We start from the raw sequence: 18480 nt of genomic DNA, 5'->3' as shown, positions 1-18480 counted from the left end.
TCTTTGAGTCAGGACTTTCCTATGAGCTATTTTTGTTTTTAAACTTATTTATTGTGGTGCTAGAGATGGAGCCCATCTATGTGCCTGCTCAGCAGGCGATTCACCATCATCCATACCTCTGGTCATACTGTCATTATTTCTGTAAAGAAATCAAACAATGCAGTGTTATGTGATAATTTGTCTTGGAGCTGCGGCCTCTTTCCCATCCTTTGTCTTTGCATCTGTGTTCCCGGATCACGTACTTTGCCCAGTTCAGAGTGAGACAGGGCTGTACTCTGAAGCCAGCTGGTCTCTTTCACTGCACAGATAGGTCAGTTCAGACTGCTTTAGTCCAAGGCCACAGACTGGGCACTTGCTATGCAAGATGAGCATCCAAGTTTGAATCTCCAGGACTCAGGAGGGGGAAAGCTGGGCATGGTTGGATGCTCCTGTGATCCCTCAGCATTGGGGGATGTGTGTGTGTGTGTGTGTGGAGGGGGTGAAAACAGGACAATCCTAAAAGCTCATTTGCCAGCCAGTGGCTTAACACTGAGTTTCAGCTTCCGTGAGAGACTCTGTCTCAAAGCATAAGTCAGAGAGTGATGGAGCAAGACACTCAGCAGACTGTCCTGTCTGTGTACACCTGCACACTTGTGTGTACAACACACCCACATTCCACCCCACAGACCACAATCCACACCACAAACATGCATATACTACACAAACACCTCCCACACCACACACACACACACACACACACACACACACACACCCCATGAAAACACACACATACACACATGAACATACACACTTGCCATGGACCAGATGGCTTAATTAACATCTGGTTTTTTTTTTTTTTTTCAGCCAGGCTGGGAAGTCTAATGAAAGTTTAGTGGGTGCTTGTCTGTTGAGGACACTCATCTGGGTTATAGAAGTTGTCCTCCTCTTTAAGGACATGAAACCTACGGGGCATCTACTTTACCATCTCATGTAGATGAACATCAGGTTGGGAATCAGGACTTTAATATATGAATGTGAGGGCTGTCAAGTGATGGGGATGTTACTGGTTTGATCTGGATGTCATCAAAATAGTTAGAGAACATGCTCTGTAGAGCCAGACTGTCACAAGCTACCTAATACAGTTTGCATGGTGGGCCTCTATTTCAGCTGTATCTTATGTGTCCCACAGGCAAATATGTGTATCAGCCTATGACCCCCGTGGAGCAGCTCCCAAGCACAGAGATCCCTGCAAAGCCCCGAGAGCCGACCAACACCATTCAAATCTCCGTCTCGCTCACTGAACACTTTTTGAAATTTGCGTCTGTCTTCCAGCCTCCGCTTCCCCCTGACTCGCCAAGGTACTGTATGATTTCCGATCTCTTCATCGACAACTATCAGGTTAAATGTATTAATGGGAAGATGTGCTATGTGCAGAAGCAGCAGGCGCCCCACTCCCAGAAGATGAGCCCTGAGGAGGTCTCTGCACACGATGCCTTAATTTCTAAAGAGAGTGACACTCCGAAACTGGGTCACTGCTCCTCCCCTTCCGGTTCCGAGGACTCCGGGATCAACGCCATTGGGGCTCACTATGTGGAATCCTGTGATGAGGACACAGAAGAAGGGGCGGAGCTGAGTTCCGAAGAAGATTACAGCCCTGAGAGCAGCTGGGAACCCGATGAGTGCACCCTGCTCTCCCCATCACAGTCGGATCTGGAAGTGATTGAAACGATGGAGACCACTGTGTAGGCAGCTGGGAACTGCGGCCGGAGGTCCACCCTGAGCCTCTTCTGTTCTTTGATTGGACGAGTCCTTTTCCAATACTCTTGGCATTTTCCAAGACCTATTACTAACAGTCGCAGTCCAGTGGTCTGCTTAGTGTCCCCTTATATTACCTTGTAACGACATTGTTTCCTTTTGTATCTTGCTTTCTATGTAGCATCTGGTGTCATGAGTTGTGACCCAGCCTTAATTTCACTGAGAACTTTGAGAGCAGTGGTGACCACAGCGTATCCCATGGAAGAGCTACCCAGAGTGGAAGTAACCATATTTTACCAGTAGCCTGTCCTACGTAATGAAGGCTCAGCTTCCCTTTGGTGTGTCATGTGACACCTCTGTCCTGTTGGTTTCCGGGTGGGGGAGCAGCTCACTTCTGGAAACAGTGTTGCAGCCACTGTTCCCTCCCTTGCTCTTCTGTTTGCCACCCACTTTGGCTCAGGACAAGAGTGGCTTCGGCTACTTCTAGAAGGTCCTTGGAGGCCCTTTTGACTCCTGGTGATGGCCATGTCACAGCCTCTGTGACTGAAAGGGTCTCTCGGGTTTGTGTCCAGTCCAGCTGGGATTCAGGAGGACTCAGTCCTGGTTCTCACCTCGAAGGGGCCACATTTTAGTACAGGACACAAGTCAAGCAGCTCGCTGAGCCAGGAGGATAATGGGACCAGGGGAAGGAGAGGTGGAGCTGGCCTGGGCTGGCTGAGAATGTGGCTGCAGTGTCTGAGCTGACCCCAGGTGGATTCTACAGCGCCCACTGCCCTTGATTGTTTTGCAGTTCAGGGAAAAGCGTTTAGGTTTCATAGGTATTATAGTTAGGAGGTAACACATCTGACATCTTAAGGAAAAAATACACAATAGTTTTAGTTAGCATGAAAATGCTAAGAGACGAAGTCCTTTAGGGATTAGGAATGAATCTAATAGGTTTGATCAATCCTGCTTCGTTTGGTTGTATGAAGCATTAGAATGGCTTAGATGAGAAATGGACTAGAATTTTGTATGATGCATGGATTTTATGCAAATGCAAAAACAGTTGAAATAGCTCACTGCTGAGTCAGGAAGATGTTTTATGTAACACTTCTTCACTTTACTCCACTGGAATCCACACACATTGTGTGGATTCTCTCTCACACACAAAATAGTGAGTAATTCTTATGTAGCTTTCTTCAAAACTCTGTTCCTAATTTGCTATTAACTGTGTATTCTCACGTGATCTTATTATCTGCCATTTCCCAAATATATCTGTGAGGCATAGTACAAATCTGGGACTTTTAAACATATACTGTCATAAAACAAGAGTCCCAGGGCTGCAGGGAGACCTGCCTCAGATCCTGGCTGTCTGAGCAGGCACTGTGGCCTTGCTGTGTGATCAGCATCTCTCTACATCCCTCTGTCTCATTAGTGTGTACTGCAGGCAAGGAGCGCATGCTCCCTAGGCCTCCTCATTTGGGGGCTCTTCACTATGTACAGAGGAAGAATCTGCTTCCCTAGTTGGATATGGAGTCCCCGTGCTTACTATTAGAACCTTCTTTAGGCTGCCTAGCCCCAAACACCCAGTGTTCAGAAGGCAGAATATATGCCTTCCTCTGGGAAGCATTAGTTAAAACGCCCTGTGTGAGATGAGAATATAGCAACTCCTCCCCCTCCCCACATACTTAGATTTAAGGACTCACACCAAGGACCAGCAGACACAGGGAGTGAGGACTCACCAAGGACCAGCAGACACAGGGAGTGAGGACTCACCAAGGACCAGCAGACACAGGGAGTGAGGACTCACCAAGGACCAGCAGGTACAGAGAGGGCAGGTGGGAGCCACCATATCTTGGCTGTGGGGTCATTCTGCTGGCCTGGGATGGTCTGGTGACACCTGGTGGGCCCTACCTGAAGGTCATAGTGCCTCACTGGCATGGAAAGGAACTCCATAAGCCACATATCCCTCATCCTGCACTCGTGGCTGTGATGGGCAGCAGCGGCACTATCCTCAAACGTGCCGTAGGTGAGCTCCTCAGACCCTGAGGTGGAGAGGCAGACACACGGCAGGACTTATTCCTGCACCTTTCCTATCTACTTTTTTGCTACAGGGCCACTGCCACAAATACTAAACTAACTGGGGTCTAGAACCCGGGCCCCAAAGCCATGAAAACACACGGTCATTGCCAAAGTTCTGAAGGCTAGCTGCGTGTTGGGCTTGGTCCCTTTATCAGTAACATCAGTGACTTCTGTCCAGGGTCTTGTTTTCTAAACCCCTGAAACTGCCACTCAGACTTGCCACCATTGTGATGGGATTTTTGGATTTAATAACAATTGATGATCACATTAAATATTTGCATAAACTTTATAATTACACTCACTAAGCTTCACTTGCCGTTTTATAAAATTGGACACGTTCCGTTCCCTTGCATCCTTGGATCTCCAAACAGCCTTTTCTAAACAAGCACAGCTGAGAGGTTTTTGGTTTTCTTCTCCTAACAGTCTTCATACCAGTAACTGTCTGAAATATGATTAAGCCAGAATCATTTCTCTATGCTTGCATTCTGAAATCAGCTGAAAAGACTATAAAAAAATGTATAGCTTAACTGCAATTCTAGGCCTATTCTGTTCTTTGTTCTATGAAAGAATTTCTCTATAACCCTGATATTATAGTGCTGATTTGTATATGCGTATTCATAGGCACTTTAGAAATACTTAGACACAACATGCACTGTAGGCGGTAAGCACAGTGGTGTTAAATCAGCTTTTGACTAACACTTGTACAGTGAGAGAGACAAAAGCTTGCAATCTGGACCTTACAGGATGCTTGCCTGGAGCTAGGCTTGGACCACGTGGATAGGTTTTTGTGGGATTCTGGCACTGTTACCACTTTTGAAAGGTTGTTGGGTACCAGGGTAATCCCACTAAATGTGGACTATACTTTTCTTACCTAACCAAGATCTTAAGTTTCAAATGTGTCCATAGCTTTTCTTTTTGAGAAATGACAAAGCAATTAAAGTCCTTTTTGGGATAACTATTTGATATCTTTAAAAAAAAGAATAACTTTAAAACCTGGGTTTTTTGGCCTTTAACATTTAAGGAATAATATGAGAATCTGAGGACACCCCTGAAGACACAGTTGTTTTCCTAGAAGAAAAGACTAATGCCTCAAGATGAACAGACTAAAACCTGAGCCACCTCAGTATCCAAACACAGCACAGTGTAATATGGAGCCACAAGGTAACACAACAACACAACACAGTATAATAACAAATTAACAACACAACACAACACAGTACAACAAAATAACAACACAACACAGTGTAATAACAAAATAACAACACAACACTATAATAACAAAATAACAACACAACACTGAGCCTCGGATCAGAACCACAGGGCTGTTTTCTGACAAGCCTTTAGGATGTGATCTAGGATCTGATTGTTTTACTTCTTAACCTCACCTGCTTGCCTGATTGAAGTAACTTGTTCTTCTAGGGTTGATCAGAACAAATTATTCTTATGCAAATTTGATAGCAACCAGACACTTTAGAAAGTCAAAATATCCATATATGCCTGTAGTGCAGATACTGCCATGTAAGGGGGAAAAAAAAAGCACAAATTTAAGTAAAATACTCTTTATGTCATCTGCTCTTGATTGTCCCCAAATCCTATTTACAAAACTTTATTGCCATGGTTTTGGCTTTTTTACTTGAGGAAAATATTCTAACTGGTCTCTTTCTTTCCCGTTTGTCCAGCGGTGCTGTGAACTAGAACCGTGGGTAGAGGCCGGGTACCCTGGGGTTTGTGGAGAAGGCATCACTGTGCCCCTTCTCTGTACCACACAGCCCAGAGCACCATCTTAAACCTCAGTATAAACACAAGGGCGTTTCTCAAAGTGAATTTGTTTTTAAATTTCACCTCGTCGTGACTATGGTGCGGGAACACGGGTGTCCCAGAAGGGCTGGTGCAGTCCAGGGGGAGCTGCTGGCTGCAGAGGTAAGGCACCTGGAAGCCTGCCTGGGGTTTGGATGGCGCCTCCAGGGCACTGGGTCTGCACGTGGGTTAAGGCTGTCTGTCCTTTGCAGTAGTCACCTGCTGTGCTGGGTTCTTTTGAATCTGTTTTGAAGTTTAAGCACAATGTTGACCCTTCTGTAATTTCCTAAAATTACATTGTTTTCCTAAGACAGCTCAACTTTAGGAAAGTACTGCTGTACAATAAACGTGGTTTCCTTTTGTACTAGAACAAGACTGCTGTTGGGTTTTTTGTATCAAGTGTTCACTGTGTGTTAGGAGATAAGCAATTCATACTCCTCACCCATTCAAATTTTCTAGATCTTCGTGTGTGTGTGTGTGTGTGTGTGTGTGTGTGTGTGTGTGTATGTGTCTTGCCACTTGTGTTAACTCCCAGAACTCCATGTAAAACCTTGTGTTGGCTCCCATCAGGTTTATATGAAGTAAAAACTATGACCCCACAAATAACATTTTTTTTTTTCTGGCACCAGTTCAGGCCCCCATTTCAGTTCATGAATGCTGTGTAAGATAGCTGCAGATACAGGTTGAGCAGTGAGGGAGGCTGCTACCCCATGGAGCTCAGGGCCACTTGATGGCTAAGGCCCAGGGTCAAACTTCACTATGGCCAGTCCTGAATTTAAAAAAAAAAAAAAATCCTTTCTATTTTATGTACTTTGTTTTATTTTATCTGCCTGTATGGGGGTATTGGATCTCTTGGAGCTGGGATTACAGAAGAGGAGGGAGAGGAGGAGGAGGAGAAGGAGGGGAGGAGGAGGAAGAGAAGGAGGGAGAGGAGGAGGGAGAGGAGGAAGAGAAAGAGGAATTGTTTCAGGTCTAAGACAACCCCAAGGTGAGCTGCCATGTGGGTGCGAGGAATTGAACTTGGGTCCTCTGAAAGAGAAACCGGAGCTGCTCTTCAGTCCCCAGAAACTCCTGTTTGATTTAGTATGTCAGCTTCTGGGCTTGGGTCCATGGCACAGCTGTCCCCAGGCAGTAATGCCTTCACTGAATTCCTGATGCTGCCTTACCATTTCCAGTGTGATCTTCCTACCATCCCATGTGGAAACAAGGGCAGTTCAGAAAGCACTACAGCAGCACCATTCACTAGTCAGGGTCAGGTTTGAACCCAGGACACTGGCCCAGGAGTCCACACCGATGGCCCTTTGCTTGCATTATTCCATGGCTACCTACAAGCTAGCGAACACTGCCCGAGCCTGGTGGCTTGCCACACAGTGCCACAGAAGGGCTGTGGTCTAGCCTCCCCTTTCCGTGTACCCGATTACCTGCTCACATGCAGTGTTTCCCACCAGCTCCACATTCGGATTGGTCCATCAAGGACAGCGGATCTCATGTGCATGTACGGCTCAGTAATTTAACTCTGCAGAATGGCACTACCACATGATGGAAAGCATCTTATTGTTCGTAGTCTTACAAGTGCTGACTGCCTACGACCGTTCTGCAGTAAGCCAGGCTAGCATCTTGTCCTCATTGGGAACTGTCAATGTCCTTAACTCTCATTGTGCAGCTCAGCACAGAATGAAGAGGGTAAGATGGCACCTGTCTCTTGGCAGTGAGTTTCCAGAGAGATGGTCAGGTGGGGGGCCTTAGGAATCAGGGAGAAACGATGGAAGAACTCGGGAGGCCTGGGAAGGATGCTGAGTTATGCGGGTGGTTTTGTTACTTTTTTGAGTTTTCTAAAATGAACCTGTATGTCCATTGGCTAAAAGACCATTTTGTTTGAAAATGGAAGGTCTAGCCAATGAGTACAGGTTCATTTCATAGGCTCTGTGGAGGAAGGGGGGTGTCCGGGCAATGGCCACAAGACTGTGTATCTTTTGAGAGTCAAGGGCATTGCTGGGAGCTTGGAGCCAATGAGCGTCCGTTGAAGAATGAGCCTTTCCCAGGGGCTCCAGCCATGGCTGGATGCTGTGGGTCAGGGGAGGTCTTCCTTTGTTTCTAGCTGGAGATTGCCTAGGAAATCTGGAGATGACGGACTAGAAAGGTTGGGCTTTGGGGGATGTTTGAGTCCGGTGGCATCCAGCCTGTCACCTGGTGTGAAACTCCAGACAATCTCAGCGCAGAGATCTGGTTCTCTGTAAGATGACCAATGCTAGTGTTGTAGACTTGTGGAGCACTGCAGGTTGTAGGCACCTGTGTCTCACAAGCATCTCCCCACAGGGCAGGTTCTTCACTGTCCATGTGTGTGTGTGTGTGTGTGTGTGTGTGTGTGTGTGTGTGTATGTTGACTGAAGCACAAGACTCAAGTCAGATGCAGACAGAGTTCACATGGCAGGGACACAGTCGGGGGGCCAAGCCCATATTCTCAGTGCATCCCTCACTGGTCTCCCAGCACAGTTTCCTTATCCCTTCTCTCAGACCTAGCTCATATCATACAGGAGCTGACTATCACAGGCAGCAGTGGCTTTTCCAGGTCCTACAGATGAATAGGAGCATGGACATCAACTTTATGAACACTGGCAGCATGGTCTGCACAGGCAGATTCCAGACTGAGGATAGAAACTCAGTGTTTCTGCTCAGGGCCAGGCTCTAGCAGATGCTCAGAGCAGGCGAGCTGTCCCCTGGAGCATTCTAACCTAGAGTGACGCTGAAGTGTAGTGACACTGGGGTGGAGGGAAGCAGCTGGCAGTGATGACCCTGTTAGGGTAGAAGGAACAAATGGAAGCAGCTAGTGCCCAAAGCACTGAGACTGAAGCCCAGTTTCCCAAAGTAGCTGTTAGATCAGATGCCACACCCCAAAAGAGACAGAATCCAAATCTTGAAAGAGACCAGACCCAGGCCAAAGCAGCCTGGCAGGAAGCCAGAGTTACCTGGTAACAACCCTGGAGACTGAGGGTGGTTCCTTCAATACCCCACTCTCAACCAAGGCTGCTCTCTTGGGTGACCCAACTGTGAGGCCACAGCACAAGGAATAAAACTCATAGTTCCAGTCCAGGGCCAGAGGGCTGTAGTGAGGCAGAGTGGCATGCAGAAGAGTGTGGCAGAGGAAAGAGCTGCTTGGCACATGGCAGTCAGGAAGCAGAGACATGGAAGAACCTGGGATACAATGTATCTTTCTAGGGTGTGCCCCACCTCCCAATGATGTCATCAGTAGAAAAATTATTCTCCTCGTGAGATCAGAGCCCTCAGGCTCCAGTCGCTCCCTGAGCTCCACCCTTGGACATCCCTGTGTCAGAAACCAAGCTGCCAACCAAATGTGTGCTTTGGAGGTTACATCATAGCAGGCTGTAGCAGTATCAGTAAGGCTAAAAGAGGCTGGACAGAGCCCAAGAGCCCTTGGAAAAACAAGGCCACGTGGTATCCAGATGGTTTCAGCAAGGCCTGCAAGCCTGGGTATGATTTTCATGGGGCATCTATTATATCTGAATCTAGAATAATGAGATAACCCCAGCATAATTTAGAGGCTGCATGGAATAGATAGAGAAGATGCCAACAATCTCAGTTTCTCAAGGAACTTTGGACCCTGGGTGAACATATAGCCAACACTGGGTATCTGTGGACAAATCACTGTGAGGTCAGGAGAGGTCGGCTAGGTCCAACTAGAATTTACTGTGGTTTCTTCAGATTGCTGGGAGTCTAGGAGGGGTTGATTACAGTCCACAAGTTGGTGTCTCCCTACAATCAACATGTCTAAGGGTCACTGAGAGGTCACAAATGCCGGATCTGTCCTGTTTTCCCTGAACCCCAGTCTGCCTCAGCCCTAGAGGGTCAACAGTGGTAAATATGTCAGTGTCAGTGGGGAGTTGGCCAGAAACTGCCAATGTGGTGAAGCTGAAGTAGGCACAGGAGTGCTAAATGCCAGGCTCACTCATTCTTCTAGAGGAAGGGACCAGATTAGGCAGGCTACAGGGTCCCTGCCCATTTGAGGGCTGCCATGTGACATTTTAAGTGTCTTAGAACCAAGTCACAACTTTCTTGTTCCAAGGGAGCAGATGCCAGGAATGCTATGTGCCTGGCTCCCCAGTTACAGGAAGTGCTGTAGTGGGAAACTACTGTTCACCTCACTCACCCCTCCACTCCTGGCTGCACCCAGCCCCAGCCGTAGCTTTACAGTGGATCCTGGCAGCGTAAGGAGCCCACTAGTCTCTGGCTGTGATGGGGACAGGAGGCCGATGACAGAGCTTGCTTTTAGAGGTAAATTCAGAAGTCTGGGGTAGGTAAACTATTTCCATCTGCCCAGTTCTGAAGCTGCAACTTCATGTGGGCACTCAGAAAGTCACTAAGCATTCCCCCCCGGCCCTCGGCATTGCAAAAGCCATTCTCGAGTTCATGACCAGCAGAGGCGATGCACGTGTATTCACAGAAGTCACACACGAGTATGGCAGGAGGCCAGCCATTATTGCTTGGGAGGCCCACAAACACACTGGAATTGATACGAGTCTATCAAAATGGAGTGCTGTTCAGGAGTGAGAGAGTGTATGACATGGAGACACACGCATGCACGCACATGCACATACACATGTACAGAGAGAGAGAGAGAGAGAGAGAGAGAGAGAGAGAGGAGAGAGCTTGTTTATAATTCCCATTGATATGCAAATATCCGTACTATTAGGAGTCAGGATGTTGGTTGACCTGGGGTGGAGAATCTGCCTTGCAGGTCGCCTCTGTATGCTTGACCTATGTTCATGCGATACACAGAGTTTGTGAACATTTCTGTTCACACCTGAGAAAAACAGTGACTTCAGGAAACAGTAGTGACACCTCCTGCTTGAAGCAGAGTCTGGCACAGGCTTGGCACTCGCCAACTGAACAAAGAGCATACCCTCCTGCCCTGAGCAGAAGTAGGCGGATTAGTGAGCCCCATGAACAGCACCATGGGCAGTGCTCCCTGGAGCACTGACAAGGTGAGAGCCAAATGCTGTTTTCCTGGGGTGGGGTTGGTGAGGGGCTGAGAAGTGCTTCACAGAGGATGTACAGAGAAGCCTGGAGCAAAAGGAGGGACTTGAGTGCCCTGGGGAGGAGGGGACATGCACTTCTATGCTGGGGTAGCCAAAGGGGCTCAGTTGTGCTCTGGCCTGGAGTGGTCCTGACCTACCAAGAAGGCCACACAGCAGGAGGCCTTTCTTGTGTTGTGGGTGCAGCTGCAGCTTTGGGAACCATGTTCTGCAGACAAAGCTGGGAGGAAACGCTGTTCTAAAAGGATCCCCAAAGTTCTGAAATATTCACCAACTAAAGAATTCACCATGGGTGAGCTGCTGTCCCTCTTGCAGTAGTCCCTCCCCGCCTCCCAGCAGTCATACTGAGACACACCTTTGTAAAACATTTTCCCATACATCTTAAGAGCTCTGCTATGTGGCTGGAGCTTTTCAGAGGATCCAACAGCTTTCCTCAGCTTAGGGGAGCTGATTGGGGCAGTGTGGGGCTGAGCCTAGAGCCCAGCTCCTGGCTGGCAGCCCAGTGCTGTCCCTTAGGGTGTGTCTCATTAGAGCCTTTGCAGCTGCCCATGGCCTCATCTGTCCCAACCAGAGCTGTGGCCAACACTGACATTTCTGACTATGTTACATGCCCTTGCCACCCTAGGTGCTGGTGTGGCTTAGCCTGCCCCTGTCCCCCCAAAGTGTAGTTTAAGGGTCTCTGGGACATCTCTCCCTTCTTGAAGGGCTAAGGGTAGCGATAGGACCCAGAAATGTGGTTGTGGGGTGGGTAGAAGGATGGCTCTGTGGGTAACACTTGCCATACAGGCGAGAGAACCTGAGTCTGAACCTATATAAGAGGCTGGTGCGGCTGCAAGTGCCTGGAACTCCAGCACAGAGAGGCAGAGACAGGTGGATGGATCCTGGGAACTCTCCTGTCAGCCAGCTTAGCTGAGCTCTGCTTCAGGGAAAGATCTGTCCTGAGGCAAAGCGGAAAGCAACCCGGGCATGTGCACAGAAGAAAACAAACGGAAGAAACTGAGACAGATAGCTGGGAGTTGGCCCTGGGGCCACCTGCCCCACCCTCTGAGCTTGGTCCCACACCTGTCACCTCCTAGGATGTCAGCATCACAATGTCAGTAGAGCCAGCAACTGTCCCCACACAATATTTTGAATTGGAACCTCAAGACACCACTTGGTATAACATCTGGTTAAGTGTTAGAAGAAGGAACAGGGGTGGGCTTCCAGATGCTGGGGCTTGGGGCCTGGCACTCAGAGAGGACACCTCATCCACTCCGGATGAGCCAGCCCACACTACTGCTCCTTCTGTGTGTCTGTTAGTTAAAGTACATATCTCGGCCTTGACTGGTCAGTGAGTCTCCATGCACTCCCTCAGGTGGGAAGTACCACCCGCACCCTCTTCCAGAGGCAGAGGGCTCTTGGGAGGTGCTATTCCATGCAGCTCCACTTATCCACAGCAGCAGCAGGCTCCCGACTGGGTTTGCTTGGCTGTCAGGAGAGCTGAACAGATGGCACGAGCCATCTGAGTCTCTGGTATAATGAACTGCCATGTCTGCTACATAAAAACAATGACATAAAGGTCCAGGACCCAACAGGCCCAGGCCCTACTCTCCTTGACTGCTCTGACCCCGCCACTAGAACACCTGAGTGTTGAGGCCCAAGTGGAGCTTGTGATGGAGCTGTTTCTCTGAACAGTGTCAGGGGCCTTGGATAGACTGACAACCAAGAGACTGGCAGGCCTGCAGGACTCAAACACTGAGACATTTATTGTTTCAAAGGTTGGGCTCCCATTTCCCAGGGTTTTAACATGAACACCAGCAGACATGCCTGCTTTCCGGACTGCTGCTCTTCCCAGGCTGACCTTTGCTCATCACAGTCGATGGGCTTCCCACGCCCCTTGCTACAGCGAATGAGGCTGGATAAACACCATTTCCTAAAGGGCTGGGTAGAACTAGGTAATATTCTGAGCGAAATGAAACCGGCCCGTCTGCGGTCTGACCTGTAGCAGGGAGACTGCACTGAGAGGGGAGGGTGGCAGGGCGGCTCCAGGGCTGCCTTGGGCCTCTGTGCAGGAGTGTGGGAGGCAGAGGCTGAGCCTGCGCAGTGGGTCCTTCCTGCCTCCTGCAGCTTGGGCTTCCAGGGAGGCCTCATTCTTCAGCCACAGGCGGAGGTGCGAGCTGCAGCTGGAAGTTCTCCTTCTGGAAGACGCTGTTGAAAGCAGGCCCGCTCTGGGGGCCAGCAAACGGTCTGCAGCTGTCGCCACCTCGGTTCTGGGAGAGCTCCGTAAGGAGAGCCAGCTGTGGAGAAGAGGGTACATGTGAGGGGTGAGGGCACCATCCTGTGTGGGGACAAAGGCGGAGAGGGGGGCAGTGAAAAACCCTGTGTTTGGGTCCTGAGGCCATGTCTTATGAAAGGGGTGCGCTCCTGGGCACAAGAAGAGGCTGCCTGGGTGGGGTCTCCTCCAGGCACTGCTGCCCTCCCTGTGTGCAGACACACCTCTGTCCTCAGCACAACTCCCATATGTTTCTCTTTGGAGCGTCCAGGACAGAATTATTGCTGGCACTCTCTTTGGCAGCCTGGCCAGCTGGCCACCAATTCAGTTTGGGCTCCAGAATAGCACCCACAGATCCCATCTCCCCTCCAAACTCGCCCTCCCTCCCTGCAGTTGTATAGCTAGCCAATGGCTTCAGCACCCTTGTCTGTCAGTGGTTTGTTAGTTCTTCCATTCCTGCCAGCCCACTGAGAAGCCAGCCTGTATACCCTCACCCAGCTGGCTTTCTGCAAGTCAGAGCCTGGCAGCCGGGTGTCAGATGCCCTCAACAATCAGAGATGAGTGCATATCCAGGAGCCGCGCACCTCTGGACTGCTAAGTGACAACACCCAGAGTCTAACTTGAGGGGAAACTCAGGGCCAAGATGCAACTGGAGCAGTGGATGGGATCTGAAGACAGAGTGCGGTGCTTCGCTGTTACCTTCACAGGACAGTGATGAACGCCTTCTGTTGGGTGATGTAGCAAGTGAACCTTCAAGTGCCTCAGGGGGACTGTGTGCATCTGTCTCCTGGCAGAAGTCAGTCCCTGGAACATCTGCAGGCCACAGGCTTTTTTTTTTTTTTTTGGTCTTTTCGAGACAGGGTTTCTCTGTGTAGCCCTGGCTGTCCTGGAACCCACTTTGTAGACCAGGCTGGCCTCGAACTCAGAAATCCTCCTGCCTCTGCCTCCTGAGTGCTGGGATCAAAGGCGTGTGCCACCACGTCCGACGGTCACAGGCTTTTGAGGGCCAGACAGGATGGGTGCTTTTCAAGAATGGCATTTCTAGTCCTTCACAGAATCCTGGACAGTGACTCACTCTGGGCCACTTGGCTATCAGTGATAGGGTAGGATTCAAACTCAGTCCCATGTGGCAATTCCTGTTCAGTCAAGCTGCCTGTGGTCTTACCTCTGGAGGTTACACGCCCATCACCTCTGCCCTGCTTGCCTGCTCTAACTCCTCTCTGTTCTCATCTCTGGCAAGGAGCCTCCCATCACATGAGCAGTAATGGTGTAGAACTCATTTGCCAGTTTGCTGACAGCAGAACCAGTGGCTACAATACTTGGGGAGCCAGTGAAGTCCTCTCAGCTCTAAGTCCAGTTTATCAGAACTAACCCAGCTCTTGGTCCTGGCTCAGCAACACAGCCATAGTCTAACGCACACTCACTGTCACCATCAGCCTCAGCTGTCCTCCTGAGACAACTGGTCACCTGGGCAGGGTGAACCACAACTGAAGAACTGCCTCCTTCAGACTGGCCTGTGGGTAGGTCTGGGGGGGGAGGGGGCATTTCCTCTCCTGTTAATCTAACCGGCAGGTCTAGCCAACTGTACCTGGTGTTACCTGCAGGCAGGTGGGCCTGGGCTACAGAAGGGAGGCAGAGGAAACCAGAAAGCAGCACTCCTCTATAATCTCGGCTTCAGGTCCTTCCCTGAGTCCCCTGACAGAGGACTGCAATCTGTAGGCTGTAACAAACCCTTTCCTCCCCGGTTGCCTTTGGTCATGGTGTTTGTCATGGTGTGCATGCTTACACTCTGACCATGAGCCTCCTGCCTCAACTTCCTACCTCTGTAATCCAATCATCCTGTGACTGGTCTGTGAGGAGATCATGCCCAAGGCTTCCAGCAGAACACGTGATGATGCTATACTCAAGGGGTGTCCACATTCTGACACTAAGGCAGAAAGACCAACCACAAACCATGGCTCCTACTTCTTAAGTCTTAAGCACTTCCTCCTGTAACTTAGTGACTAGGAAACACAGACCCCGAGTCAGGCTAAGAATGTGAAGTAAATGGTGACTCTCACTCTAGCTCCTGGCCAGAACTTGGCAAACAGGAAGAGCCGAAGTGATACCAGTCAGTTCACTTAAACTGCAGGGCCTTACTTAGGACATTGTGGAAGTTTCCGGAGGAACTTCTGTCCAGGTCAACAGTTCAAGAGGAAGTGCTGGTTTCCCTCAGTGTCTGCTTCAGTGAGAGCAGGGCTGCCATGATAGCCCAGAGATAGCTGGGGCTAGACAAGCTCAGAAAACTACTGGGCTGGGGGGTTCTGGGTGTGCCCTGGAATGGAGGTGCTGAAACGTTCTTGTTCCCACCCTTGAGGGGCTGAGAGCCAGCATGGCCCATGCAGAAGGGAAGGGACAGGAAGGGAGTGCAGCAGCCAGACCGGCATGGCCTCTATGGGAATGAGAAACTCTCACCCAGAGCCCAGGCAGTCTGGAGGGAAGATGTCTAGGGGTCCAGAAAAGATGCTGCCTGCACCTCCTCAGGATGAGGGGTGAGCACAGGATGCTGCCAGGCCTGTGCTCTCGATGACTGGATGGGACATGATCCATTCTTGATGGGCAAGGTGCACTTGAGTCCGCCATGGATGTCTATGCAGTACTGGTTGTTAGTAGCCTCAGAGTCTGCACCCTTCTCCCACACTTTCAAAGATGTGTAATCCCCCAGTCTACACTGCAGATAGCTAGGTGGTCATAGATCTGAGGCTTGGCAGCCTCAAACATACACGATGGCACTGAAGGAGGAAATCGGCTTCTGGCTTGCTCGCTCTCTGTGGAGACGGGCCAGACTGGGCTTGTATGTTCTCACAGCCTTGGGGAGGTCAGTAACCTTGTAGACAAGGGAAGAGGTATGCATCGCTTCCAGGCATTGTTCCTGATGAGTGGACTAGCCTTGTCTTCCTTTTTCTCTGCTTGCTGGCTGCCATGCAGAAGCAGTGTTCAAAGCTGGAGCACCAATGCTGAACTAGGTGGGTGTCAGCCTCAAGCTGGAAGAGACCTGGAGGTTCAGGGTCGTGTCCTGGCTTCCTGCATTTACACTTCCTCCTTGTTCAAGCCACTGCTGCTTAATATTGGTCTTTCATGGCCCAAAAAATTCAACTCATGCAGATGTGGAGGGGGGCCTGGCTGTAGGGCAGGCTTGGCAGTCTCAGATATACAGGACGGCCTTCTGAAGGAGGAAATAGGCTTCCGGCTTGCTCTCTGTGGAGACAGGCCAGACATGGGCCTTCTGTGTGCTCACAACCCCAGGGTGTGTGTGGGGGGGAGGTAAGTAATAAATGCCTCTCTACTGCCCTTTCACCACATGCTGATGCTGTTGGGGCCAGGACCCGTGGGCCATGTGGTCAGAACAAGTATGACAGGCACCTTCAAAGCTAAGCTGGATGCAGGACTCTAGGACACTGCCTTCCCCAAACAGTGAATTCCAAATCGGAAACATCAACCACACGAACATTACCCTAGAACTTCCTCTGTAGAGCCGGCAGAGCTGATCAAAGGCTTGCATTTGCTGTGGGTCCAGAACAGGTTCTGAGTTTGCCTAGGAAATAAAAGAATGATCCGATTGATTAATGATGACATGCCTGTCCCCGGGCAGCCTCTGACCTTCCTCACATAGATGAAGCAAGACGCAGCAGCAGTTCCCTCATGTGTCTGAAGAAGATTGTGCCCCTGGCAACTGGGGGTTTTGTTTGAGCATTTGGAAGATCCGGCCCTGGCCTCCTGAAGGCCTGCTTGGATGCTCCTCCCAGCTGGATCCTCTATCTGTGGACCCTTTCCCTATCATCATCTCTACACCTCCCTCCTCAAGGGCTTCTGAGCGGAGGACCTTTGTCCATCTGCTCTTGTACACCCATATCCATCACTTGATGTGGCTCTCACAGATACCCCTTCTTCGCCATGTCCTTGTTCATTATAACTGGCCGAAAGACCTGTCTGCAGATGCTTGAAGAGGGGTCCCTGAAGTGTTGCCCCATCCCCTCTTGCCCCCATGGAGGATGCTATCTGAACACTAGCTCTCACGCCACGTGACCTTGGAGAGTCATTTCATTCCCCTGACCCTGGAGGTGACCCTCAGGAGGTCACTGATCATTTGTTAAAGCCTCCCACCAGAGGATATGGGTTATGCCAGCTGCTGTAACTGCACCTTTGAGACACCACTGGTTAGAGGTTTGTGTCAGAAGTGTTCTATGCAAAGGCTAGTTAAAATCTGTCTGTCCTTGCCTTGCACTGTGAACCTCTTGGGCAGAAAGGGAAAGGGTTTCTCAGATACACACTGCACATGGGTGACCGGAAGGGCTTTGGTGTTGAAGCACATGGTGTTCACACATAAGCTAGAGGGTAAAACCTGGGACCTAGCACAGATACAACTCCAAGTTACTGAGCGAAGGCTGATCGAGCCCTGACTGCTGCGTGTCCCCTGGGGGCATCTCACCAAGTTCTCAAAAGCACTCTAGAAGAAAGGTCCTGGCATGCTGGGCAGTGGTGGCGCACGCCTTTAATCCTAGTACTTGGGAGGCAGAGGCAGGTGATCTCTGAGTTTGAGGCCAGCCTGGTCTACAGAGTGAGTTCTAGGACAGCTAGGGCTACACAGAGAAACCCTGTCTCGAAAAATAAAACAAAACAAAAAAATAAAACAAAACAAAAAAATAAAGGTCCTGGCTGATTAATTTTTCCACCAAGAAGGATATTTATTGTAATTAATTAATTAGGGGTGTGTGTGGATCCATTGTGCCTGAATGAAGGTCAGGGGACAACTTAAAGGAGTCAGTCTTCTACGATGTGAGTCCTAAGGACGGAAGCCAGCTTTGGGAGCTTTGGTCGAGGTAGCCTTTACTGAGGCAGCTTGATGACCCTGATGTGAACTTTAGATAGTATGACATTCAGAACCTTTTTTTTTTTTTTAAAGATTTATTTATTTATTATATGTAAGTACACTGTAGTTGTCTTCTGACACTCCAGAAGAGGGCATCAGATCTCATTACAGATGGTTGTGAGCCATCATGTGGTTGCTGGAAATTGAACTCAGGACCTTTGGAAGAGCAGTCAGTGCTCTTAACTGCTGAGCCATCTCTCCAGCCCCGACATTCAGAACCTTTAAGAGATTTCTAAGTTGTATTTGTCTTCTTGAAATGGCTCTGCTTCTTTCCCTTAACATTTTCACCACTCTCAGGAAACAGCTGAGTCAGGCTAGGAAGGGAAACAGCGCTTGCTGCCCGCCTTGCTGGCCTGGCCCGCAGGTACCACAGCTGTTTTCCAGCGGGAGGAAAAGAAGTTTGAAGCTCCGGAAAGAAGCAGCCGAGAGAAGAGGGCTCACATCTCCTGGGTTTCCAGGGTCCCAAACATGCTGTCACAGTTGGTCTAGCTCATGGCTACCTCAGTTCTTGATGCACTTGACAACATGGCGGGCTGAGGCGGCTCTGAAGGCCTCTTGGGCACCCTCTCATGGGGCTACACTCATTTCACTGGTTCTTGCCAGAGGAGGAGGAGGAACCCACCACAACCTGAGTGTTAAAGCTGCCTTGACTCTTTCTAAGAACCGCTGGCCTCAAT

At 49.7% G+C, this 18480-nt stretch overlaps 2 protein-coding genes across 6 annotated transcripts in view; one reads left to right on the top strand and one right to left on the bottom strand.

Moving 5' to 3' along the window:
- CUNH3orf70 (chromosome unknown C3orf70 homolog) overlaps positions 1-5064 on the top strand; it is a 41497-nt gene extending 36433 nt beyond the window's left edge. The window contains exon 2 of the mRNA XM_029470733.2: positions 1169-5064. Coding sequence (XP_029326593.1) covers positions 1169-1725 — 557 coding nt within the window. The 3' untranslated portion in view covers positions 1726-5064. The remainder of the gene's footprint in view (positions 1-1168) is intronic.
- A 7294-nt stretch (positions 5065-12358) lies between these two features.
- Vps8 (VPS8 subunit of CORVET complex) overlaps positions 12359-18480 on the bottom strand; it is a 211724-nt gene continuing 205602 nt past the window's right edge. For all 5 annotated transcript variants that reach the window (XM_085832522.1, XM_085832525.1, XM_021184755.3 and 2 more), the window contains exons 46-47: positions 16388-16468; positions 12359-12919 (exon numbers count right to left, since the gene is read on the bottom strand). In XM_085832522.1, coding sequence (XP_085688648.1) covers positions 12770-12919; positions 16388-16468 — 231 coding nt within the window. In that variant the 3' untranslated portion in view covers positions 12359-12769. The remainder of the gene's footprint in view (positions 12920-16387; positions 16469-18480) is intronic.

This window comes from Mus caroli, unplaced genomic scaffold (genome assembly GCF_978045245.1).
Source record: "Mus caroli unplaced genomic scaffold, Mus_caroli_1 scaffold_17, whole genome shotgun sequence".
NCBI lineage: Eukaryota > Metazoa > Chordata > Mammalia > Rodentia > Muridae > Mus > Mus caroli.
Note: the sequence above shows the minus strand (reverse complement) of the source record. Positions and strands in the feature narration are given on the sequence as shown.